The sequence below is a fragment of the Camelina sativa genome, chromosome 9 (genome assembly GCF_000633955.1).
Source record: "Camelina sativa cultivar DH55 chromosome 9, Cs, whole genome shotgun sequence".
NCBI classification, from domain to species: Eukaryota; Viridiplantae; Streptophyta; class Magnoliopsida; order Brassicales; family Brassicaceae; genus Camelina; species Camelina sativa.
In genome coordinates, this window is record NC_025693.1 from 9,097,275 (window position 1) to 9,108,594 (window position 11,320).

General features: G+C 33.6%; 2 protein-coding genes across 2 annotated transcripts; one reads left to right on the top strand and one right to left on the bottom strand.

Annotated features, from left to right (window-relative positions):
* LOC104715133 (expansin-A25-like) lies at positions 2,613-3,817 on the top strand. Its single transcript, XM_019230278.1, has 2 exons — positions 2,613-2,766; positions 3,198-3,817. Exons 1-2 carry the CDS (start codon positions 2,613-2,615, stop codon positions 3,815-3,817), a joined length of 774 nt encoding a protein of 257 aa, XP_019085823.1.
* LOC104715134 lies at positions 9,272-10,421 on the bottom strand. The gene is made up of 2 exons (XM_010432575.1): positions 9,473-10,421; positions 9,272-9,405 (listed from the first exon to the last, which is right to left on the bottom strand). The coding sequence occupies exons 1-2, from the start codon at positions 10,419-10,421 to the stop codon at positions 9,272-9,274; spliced, it is 1,083 nt and encodes a 360-aa protein (XP_010430877.1).

Sequence of the window (11,320 nt, forward strand, 5' to 3'; positions counted from 1 at the left end):
TCGTTGACAGAGACTAAGTTGAGTCCGATGTTTATGGGTCCGTTCAGAGTGATTGAGCGGGTGGGACCGGTAGCATATAGGCTGGAGTTGCCTGAGGTTATGCGTGCGTTCCATAAGGTGTTTCATATATCTATGTTGCGGAAGTGTCTCTGTGAGGATGATCAGTTGTTGGCTAAGATTCCTGAAGATCTTCAGCCTAACATGACTTTGGAGGCAAGACCAGTGAGGGTTCTCGGGAGGAGGATCAAGGAACTTCGGAAGAAGAAGGTTCTTTTGGGACTGTGATGGTGTGGAGGAGCAAACTTGGGAGCCTGAGGCGAGGATGAAGGTAAGGTTTAAGAAGTGGTATGAGAAGCAAGCCGCGACATAAACTTGTCTAGCCTGGTCCCATCTGTAATCCGTGGCTGGAGCGGGAATGGTGTATTACAGCCCATCTCTCTTGTTTACTCGGTCACTTGGGGTGGTTGGTTGTGCGACTCAGTAACAAGATGAGGTAGTGCTTTCCGTGAGGCAGGGTTTTGGAGATAGTTTCCTGAAATAGAAGTTTCCAAAAGTGGAAGGTGCTAAATATGGAAAGTTTTATGTGAGTTAGAATTTGTCCATTTTAGTGGTGGAAAGCCTCGGAGGGGCTTGTGTGGCCTTTGTGGCGGGCTTTTGAGTCATTGTGCCCGTGTGTGGCAGTCTTTTGAGACATTGTGTGGCCTTTGTGGCGGGCTGTTTAGCCAGATGTATGGCCTTTGTGGCGGGCTGTTTAGCCAGATGCGTGGCCTTTGTGGCGGGCTGTTTAGCCAGAGTACCTGTTTAGGCGGTCCTTCGGGACAGATGGTCTTTGTGACGGTCCTTCGGGACATATGGTCTTTGTGATGGTCCTTCGGGACATATGGTCTTTGTGATGGTCCTTCGGGACAAATGGTCTTTGTGACGGTCCTATTTAGGACATATTGTTTGGTCTTGGAAAACAAAATAAGAATCAAATTGTTGTTTTATTTGTTTGCGAAGGATTCATATATATAACATCTCAAAACACAACAGAATGTGTAGTTAAGTATATGAGAGTTTTTATTTCCATATTGATTGCTGTTATTTTTTAGTTAGAATGAAATGTAAACTATTTTGGAAACAAAATCTGGAGTAATGTTAGTTTTGGAATTTTTTTAGGGGTTAATGTTGTAAATAACTTTTTAAATAAACAAAACTGAAAGGACATAACACAAAATGTACTTAAAAAATGTTAATATAGATGAGTTTGATTAAAAGTGTTAAAAATAATGGCATTTGTGGATATCAGTTTTGAAAAAGAGATGCACAAAAATATACTTCAACAATGGTAAGATGTATAAACATTTAATAATAAAAGTAAATAAAAAAAAACTAGGTAGTAGCCTGTGCTACAGCACGGGACAAAATATTTTCATAGAAATTTTAAATTCGTAAAATGACTAAGAATTATATTAATTCGGGTACTATAGAACATATGCGTTATTTTCATGTAAATTAAAAAAAAATTAAACCTAGTCGTGTTTACTTTGGATGGAAAACACGTCTTATCTTGTCTCATCCCCTCACATCCTAACCCATCCCCTTCATCGGTTCCAATTTAGGAGTCAATCTATAAACATAACATAGATTTGAGACGATTTTGAGGAGAGAGAGACGGTGACCTGGAAACGAAAGAAATTATTATTAGACGAAAATGATGAGCTGTATTATTTGTTATAATTTGATTAGTTATCTATTTTTACTGATGCGTCTGCATATGCTTGAATCAAAAATATGAGATGTTATGCCCTGGTGAGAAACATAAAAAATTTAGGGGGTGGTATTGGATTCTTATATATAAAGATTTTTAAAGAGTTCAACAAAATCATTAAAAATGAATAAGTGAAAGATTGTTAAAGATTGCTAGAGAGTTTTGTTGATTAGATTTCTAAAATCTTGTAAACTAATCCAAACAATCTCTGTATTTTTGTAATACTTTCCATGATTTTATTTTATAAAGAAAGTGTCTACAACCATAAACCAATAACATAATAATTGAATTCATTAACAATTCTAGATTCTTTTATTTTAATTGAATAACACAAAACTTTTAATGATTTTAGAAAAATCTGAATCCAATAACCCAGATTTGTTAAAATTTTAAATGACTTTTTACAAATCACAAACTAATAACAAAACTTAAACATAGTTTAACAAAATCTTGATTTAATAACAACAAAAGGTTATAGTAAATTTTGTAGTATATATCACATCCTAATATTTATATCTCTCCCAAAATATTTCAATGGGAATTCCGATCATATCTATACATTGACAATTTTGAGAAACGTATCTCAATCTCTCGTTCTTACTAAGGGAATAAGATATATACAGATTCAAGTCTTTAATTGATTCTAAATTTATAGTAATGAACTAAAATTCTGCAATCAATTCTCAAGGCTTTAAGACAGAAACATATTTTTCTGCTGATTTTGCATAATCCCATTAATTTTTTCAAAAGGTAAACTACCAAAAAAAGATTCACAGCAGTGTTCCATATTCTTCTATAAATAATCACTCTTCTTTTCAATAAAAATAAGTAATTAACTCGGAGAGAGCAAAAAAAAAAAAACATGAATCTATCAATGAGTTTTGTTGTATTACTGGCAATTCTTGTGTCGGCGGCCAACCTTGTCTTGGCTCATGTCGGTGTTACGAATATCGACTCTTCGTGGTACGACGCACACGCTACGTTTTATGGCGACATGAGCGGCGGGGAAACCATGCGTTAGTATTTTATTATAATGCCTTTTTCTGTTTTTTTTTTTTCTTTGTGCTAATGATTTTTGATTAATAGTGTCTTACAAGTAATTTTTTTTTTATACAAAAAAGCTTGTTCAGATTTAGTGTTTCTAGATCTATAAATTAACCATAATTTTTCTGTTCTAAACCATTCTGTTTTTATCGTTTAGTTACAATATTATTCAACAATTGTTTTTTAAAAATCGACTATATGGTTAAGTCTCCGATCGAATATATATATATATATATGCATATTTAAACAATATATATATATATATATATATATATTATATATGTGCCCTTTCTTTTTGAAACCATAAATTATATACAACCGCAATTATGCCTATTTAAATTTATATGCTCATTTATCTATTTTTTAATAATACATTAATCGTATGTAATTTTGGTGTGACCAGAGGGAGCGTGTGGTTATGGCGATCTATTCAAAGAAGGTTACGGCTTAGAGACCGCGGCGCTAAGCACGGCGTTGTTCAACAACGGACAGACTTGTGGTGCATGTTTTGAGCTCATGTGTGTAAACTCACAGTATTGCAAACCTAACACCGGTACGATCAAGATCACAGCCACAAATTTCTGCCCACCAAATTACGCCGAACCGGTTCAGTACCATTGGTGCAACCCACCTAACAGCCACTTCGACCTATCAATGAAAATGTTCCTTTCGTTCGCTGAGTACAGAGGAGGGATAGTTCCGGTGAAGTTCAGGAGAGTGATGTGTAATAAGAGTGGTGGTGTGAGGTTTGAGATCAAGGGAAATCCTTATTTTATCATGGTTTTGGTGTATAACGTTGGTGGTGCAGGAGATGTCTCTAACGTTGAGATTAGAGGGCATAAGAGTAATTGGATCGCAATGAGTAGGAATTGGGGACAAATTTGGAATACTGGTTCCAACTTGGTTGGACAAAGGCTCTCGTTTGTGGTTCGGACCAGTGATGGTAGGAGCTTGGCGTTCTTTAATGTCGCACCGGAGAATTGGGGGTTCGGTCAAACTTACGAAGGAAAACTCAATTTTTAGATTTTTTTTTTTGTTTTTGTTTTATTTTTGAAAACATTAATTTCTAGAATATATATTTTTTTTTTTTGTAGTTGGAAACTATTGCTTAAAACTTCATAAATCATAATAAATTTTAATCTTATTAATTTTGTTGGAAATAGATAATTTAAACATATATTTGATTTGTGGATAAACACAAAGGCAGCTTCCAAGCACTCTCTTGTGAGGATGATAACTGTATACTTGTAATTGCCCATAAGAGGCCCATAAGCTTTGTTTCTATGAAAGAAAAGAGGAAATTCGAGCCTTAACGCTACGAGTGTGTTAGGCCCAATTCTTAATGATCCAGAAGAATCTAAGCCTAACGATATTGTATATCACTCTAACAATGTTTCTAAAGTGATAGTGGCTAAACTTATACACTAATAATCGGCTTAAACTCTAGGTGAACCATATATATATTTTTTTCATCTACCTAGTTTATTGTTACCTCGTCCTATATACTCTAGAAAGTGGTTCAACTTTCAACCAGCTCAAGTTAGATAACCCTTTGCTTTGTAATATAAATGATGAGGAAAGAACAAAAACACAAAATGAATGAAAAGATGTTTCGTCAACATCTATATATTTCCTTTGTACGAAAAAAAAAGAAAGAAAACATGAGATTTGGACCTTTCCATCATATTGTCTTTCACATGCACACTTAAACAAGCAAAATCAAAGGGAAACCAAAAACTTTTGTTCTCCTTCTCTCATCTTATAAGACACTATGACTTAAAAGAAATAAAATAGGAAAACCAATAGGAAAAAAGTCTATCATGTATACACACCAAGATAGTTTAATAACTTCTGTCTTAGTAAATTGAAGCTATTCGTTAATTAGTCGGTACATATATTTTATTGAGTACGTTGAGGTAGACTAGTAGTGGATCACTAAATCTTCCATATAGGATTACTTAACTTTATAGATGCGAGTGTTACTGTATTATCGAAATTTTAGTCTCTAGGAAATCTTAACAAAAGATAGATAAATTAATCACTAGATCAAATCTAAGCTTAGATAAATGTTTTCGTAGTTATAAATATGCATAAAAACGTTGTGAGCTTATAGCATCATCCAATTATTAGTCTTTCACTCTTTCTTCTCCTTTACTTATAGATATGTACAGATTATTCAAACTAATATTTTAAAATGCTAAGATTTTACTTAGTACATCATCATGATATATCATGATATGTAAATTTATATAGAATACGTACAAACCTATAATCAATATATCATGATATGTAAATTTATATAGAATACGTACAAACCCATAATCAATCACGTGCTAGCAACAGCTAAATATAAATGCATGTCACACATGCCTGTTAACCTGAAATTTAGATATAAACCCATGTGCAGCAAATCAAAATTTATCAGAAAAGAAACCACCATTTTTTGTGATCGATGATTTAATTAAGAGAAATACCCTAAATAACATCAAAACAAGTTTCATGGACAACTATAGCATAAATAGCATCAAAACAAGTTTTATGCACAACTATAGCATACCTTCCATAAATTTCAAAAAATAACATTATTTAACATATTAAAGTATTTAAAATTAATTTTTAGGATATTCTTTTTTATGTTTGGGTTTTCAATTTCACATTTAGGGTATAGTTTTGAAGGGTAGGGTTTAATATTTTGAATTTATGAATTAATTTTGAAAGACTAATTGGTGCTATTTTTAGAATTTTAGTGATATTGATTTAAATTTGGAAAAAACTTATTTTGGTACTATTTTTGAAAATCTTCCTTTAATTACTCAAAAAATGAAAAAGAGGAATTAAATGTGTGCATGCATGGAGAGAAGAAAGAAACAAATGTATGCAGGGAATGTGGAGAACATGCTCTGTACATTTTTCATATGCTTGCTTCTCTGTCTCCTTACCCTTCAACTTCTCCCATGTGCACTCACATGCCCATCTTATCTCCCAACTCTCTTATCCTTTTTACTTAACCGGTTTCCGGTTTAATTCTCCGTTTATTTATTACAAGTTTCCATGCCCATGGTTGTCCAGTGAGGTTTTAGGTGACCCATAACAGTTTCACATGCACAACCTAATCTACGGACACCACACATCCTTCGATGCACCTCTTTGTCCAGCTATTCCCTTCCATTATATATCCCAACTCTTCCTCCAACTTTTACCAATATAACCTTCCACCGCTCTTCACCAAAACGCATTCGTCAATTTTGATAGTGATTAGGATTTATTTTGTGATTCAAAGCTCGGTCGTCACAAACTATGTATTTAAAGCTTATGCAAAAATTTTAATTATTGATACGCTTGATGTGTTGAAACTTAAAAAGAGACTATCTAGTAACTTTATTGTGTTGGTTTTGACAAAAAAAAAAAAATTATTGTGTTGGTTGAGGGATTAGCAATATTTACCTTTGGCCAACATAAAGTTGACATGGTGTCTTTTAACAAAAAAAAGTGAAAATATACCAGTTTGACACAAATTTAGCAATTAATTGCTAGATTAACACTCCAACCTATCCAATAACTAGAATGACACAATTTTGAGGTAAAAAGACTAAAAACCCAGAAAATTTTCTTTTTAATTTTTAAATTAAAAAAAAAAAAACCAATATAGCATTTAATATTTGGATTTAAAAATAGGATTAATGAAAAATATAAAGTGATTAAAAATAGACTAAAAACCCAGAAAATTTGTTATTTATTTATTTTTTTAAAACGAAAATACAATATAGCATTTAATATTTTGATTTAAAATATGATTAATGAGAAATATAAAATGATTAAAAATAGAATTTTTATTTTTAATATAATTTTTAAAAATAAAGTATGATTTAAAATATAATGTATAAAAATAATATTCAAAAAATTGTTTATAAAAATATTTAAAAGATATGATTTAAAAATATGAAGTTTAACATATATAGTTTAAATAAGTTTTATTGAAAATATAATGTATGAAATTATAACTAAAAAAGTAATGTATATAAAAAGTATTAAAATAAGATTTATGAAAATATAATATAATATATAAAAATATGATTTTAAAATATGAGGTCAATTTTTTAAATATGATTTAGGAAATTAAAATGTATAAAATATGCTTTAAATATAAGAGTTTGAAAATATGATTTATATTAAATATAATTAATAAAAATATGACTGAAAAATATAACTTAAAACAAATCTGTTGTCACTATATTTACATTTTACATCTAATAAATCTGTTATCAAACACAAGATTTTTGGAAGTAAATAAAAAAACTGTCATAGCGTAAAAAACCTGCCATAACATATAGTATTCACATAGGTCATTTTAGCAATTTTTTAAAAATGTTATAAATCTGTTATTAAACGACAGATTTTTAGTTAAATTAAAAAATCTGTCGTAACTTAAAACAAATCTATTATCACTAGAGGTTAACCTAGTAATTATTTTTTGTAAAAAAATCTGTCATGTTACGACAGATTTTTAATTAAGAAAATAAATCTGAAATAACTGAGGAAAATAAATCTGCCAGACATTTTACAAAACTGTCTATATTGTGAAAATATGTGATGTCTTTATAAATAAGTCTGTCGTGAAAAATAAATCTGTCATCAATTATAAATCTGTCATAACTGTGTTAAAAAAATCTGTCGTCCAAAATAAGTCTGTCATAAAAAATCTGTCATACAAAAATAAATCGGTTGTGCAAAAATAAATCTGTCGTATACAAATAAATCTGTCACAACTAGTCCAGCAGACTTTTGAAAATATTTAGATTTTCTTAAAAAAAAAGTTCTGGGAGGATAAATTTGACTTTATTTTTTTTCCTAATAAAGCAAAAAGGGTATTTTAGGTAAAAAAAATAACTCATTTAACCCTCATATTTTATGAGTTAGTTTAGTAATTAAACTCTTAATTTGGATCAATTTAATTTTTCTCCCAAAAAAAATGAAAAAAATTATAGTAGTTATTTTTCAGTTTTCAATTTACCATACTTTTAATGACGTAAAAAAAATTAACAAAAACACAAATCAAAATCGAACCAAAAACTATAAAAATATGGAATAGAAATGTTCCACGAAAAAACTTGTCATGTGGTCGTAACAGTCGAGTTAAGAAATGTGCACTCACGCACTTCGCTCTTTTTCTAATTCAATTTCTTTGTCCAAATTATTGATAGATACATCTATTGCCACTTCCCCCACATGTCCCTCCAAAGTAATCCGTACTACGCAGTAGTCTACATGTACACTACAGCACCACTGCACAAGCATGGATTTTCGAAACCATCTTCTTTAAGGAAAATCCATATTTTTAAATAATAAATAACAAATCGGAAGGACATCATAAAATTCATGCTTTGGTCCTAAAGTTTACATTTGGACAGTCCTTAAATTAGTAAATTGTAATCAAAAGTGCTGTTTAAGAATTTTTGTCTACTTATTAGTTATAACTTTGTCTAAAAAAGCTCACGTACATGGTTTTGACATAGATAATAAGACTTTTCTATTCTATATCAGATTAAACATTATTGAGTTATAATAACTAAATAGGTACTTTTTACCAAATTTTTTACTGCCGTGTGTCTTTTTTACAGTTCCCCATCAAGAAAAGAAAAGGCCAACTCATTCTTCTGATACTGCATGTAATATATTTGCCAAATAAGCCTACGACACAACGACAGTAAGATGTCATTTCAAATTACGTATAACATGTAAAAACAGAGTACAGCCAACTCTGAACATGTTCTAATATTAAGAATCACTTAAACCACCTTACAAGATGTGTTTAATCAGTTTTACACATAGTCAATCAAGACTTGTCACGCACCAATTCTCAATAACTCTCAAAGTATCAAAGCTCTCAAGACTTGTCTTTTCTAAAAGTCTCTAAGCAAACTCTCTTGACGGCCAAACAACATGTTTACCGTCAAACTCAATATATAGGAACACTCCTATGACCTACTTTCCTAAGTAAGGATAAACACAAATCTTCTAATAATTACGATAATATCTTGTTCTCCAATCAAGTAATCTTCAACCATAATGCCATGTCATCCAATATCCATAATTCCTTCAAGACGCGAAACCATCTTCCCGAGTCCTACTTCACCATCTTGTAGCATAAGAAATCTTCATGCTTTCATTCTCCCCCTTTTTATCTGAATGTGACACCTCAAGCACTGTATGATCACCTGGCAATTGTTAGCAAACGAAACACCACTGAACCAATAGCAGTTAGCAGGTTAGCCCTCTGATTAACCAAGTCGATCATTCAAATACGGGATTCAAAACCATAATTGATATCATTAGGATAGAGTTTTAACATGAAATCCAAAAGACAAAGAAGAACATCAAGGACAAATCAGCAAATCAGAAACAACATCAGCAAAGACAGATCAGCTGAACAAAAAAGGAACAACGTTGACATAACGTTCACATCACTCTCAGCTATCACTAACTCTCCCCCACACTCGCATCACGATCACCATCACCATCAGATCCATCACCATCTGAAGTGTCACTATCGCCATCGGATGCAACACCATCTTCCTCAGCAACATCAGATTCGGGATCATCATAGTCTCCCCCTGCTTGAGTGCACATTTATATAAAAGCAAGCAATGAAGAGTAATCAGAGCAAGGAGGGTAGAGAACACGTATCTGCAAGACGAGCCTTCATCTTCAGAAGAAGCTCAATAACATCAGACAGATCATCCGCAAGCTCCATGCGAGGCGTAATAACGAGTGGAGTGTCGAGTTGTGAACAACTCTTAGCATCAAAAGCAAAGTGAGCCGGATCCCCAGAGAACTTATCAGTAGCATACACCGGAACCTCACGCTGGAAACAGAGAATCTGATAGATCAGATTCGGATAGGCCAGACGAGTGTTGCTAGGACCAGATTGTGCAGCAATAGAGCGTACATGATCATAAACAAACTGCCCAAAATTGAAAGGTCGCCGGTTTGCAATCATATACAGGAGTTGAGATCGATCAAACTGCAGAGTGTTTAGATTGGTCGTGGGATACCAGTTGAAGCAACTGATCTTATGCAGCATTATCATGGACTGGGTAAAACGAGCAGTAGTCAGATACTTCCAGCGCTTAACATGACCGCCAGATAGCAACTCAGAAACCTCATTCTTAGTGGCGTAAGTAAAGATCAAAGGCAGCTTGGGATCCACAACAGCAATGTCAATATCAAACATGCGGTTGATAATCGAGGGAGAGAACTCAAACATCTTACCTCTGACATACACTTGCATGAGACCAGAAGAACGAATCTCCAAATCTGCCAGATTCGCATAGAATTCGTACACTACCTGCTTATTAAACGGCTTCACATTGCGTACCGTGCTAAGCAGATCAGCAACCTCAATCAACTGCTGAGCTCCATACAAGGTCGAGACACCAAGGGGAAGAATTTTCTGACAAATAAATTTTCTTCCCTTAAGATAGCCGAAACGAGTAACAGCTTCAAGAGACAAGAAACAAAGATTATGAGCACGATGCAGCGGCTTGGTCAAAGATGGAATTCGGCGGTCTCGAGCAGCGACAAGCAGCCGAATTGGAAGCACAACGAGCTTGAAAGGAGAGACCAGCATCACCTACGGAATCAGCCTCAGCAGAGAAATTAAACGTAGGTGGTTGAGTGGCATCGTCGGGTTCACCAAGATCCATGGGATTAGACAACGATGGAGCAAACGGAGGTGGAGAATCAGAGACGGATCAGGGGAGTCATCACGGAGAACCAATGGCGATCTGGAACTGCTTTGGCGAGAGAAGGAACGGCGAGGAGCAGCGGCACGAGATGGAAGAATGCGACGAGTTGACGATGAAGAAGCTATGACTGAATCAAAGCGGAAACGGAGTGGAGCGAATGATGGCGGAGAGAGCAATGATACAAATAGGGTTTGTAGAAGACCCTATTTGTATCATTGCTTTCGGCGGGAGTAAGAGCAAAAATAAAGAACCCTAAACATCTCAACAACACAGCCCATTAGCATTATGATGGCCCATTGGCCTTAAACTCACAAATCCAACACACAGTCCATGAACAATCATATCTTAAAATTGACACCAACACCAAACGAAAATTTGTGAAAGAAAGCCATCAAGGAAAGAACACTTCAAAACTTAGAGAGACAGCCAAATAAAACCCGATTAAGAACAACAATTAATGAACCAGCTTACCACCAAGAACTCATCAAGATCACATTGCCCCAATTGTTTAGCACACACTTACCCTTAAGACTCAACTGAAAGTGTCTCACACAAGAGGGAAAGGAGGACACCACTCCTCCCTTATCAATTGTAGGACTTTTAAACTCACCAATGGATATCACTTCTCATATTTTCTGTCTTCTGTTTTGTTTTGTTTTTTTTTTTTTTTTTTTTAGTTTGGTAACTACCACAATGTGGACCAGACAAGCTCACCCGTTCATCATGATCAAGACACAAGAGGATCATCGGTTAATCTGTGCACAGGAAGTAAGATAACAAA

What these genes read in the sequence shown, in the direction of transcription:
- LOC104715133 (XM_019230278.1), top strand. Translation starts at nt 2,613, where the DNA reads ATGAATCTATCAATGAGTTTTGTTGTATTACTGGCAATTCTTGTGTCG. An exon ending in GAGCGGCGGGGAAACCATGC is followed by an intron (nt 2,767 to 3,197) that starts GTTAGTATTTTA and finishes TGGTGTGACCAG; the next exon opens with AGGGAGCGTGTGGTTATGGC.
- LOC104715134 (XM_010432575.1), bottom strand. Translation starts at nt 10,421, where the DNA reads ATGCTGGTCTCTCCTTTCAAGCTCGTTGTGCTTCCAATTCGGCTGCTT. An exon ending in GGCTCGTCTTGCAGATACGT is followed by an intron (nt 9,406 to 9,472) that starts GTTCTCTACCCT and finishes GCACTCAAGCAG; the next exon opens with GGGGAGACTATGATGATCCC.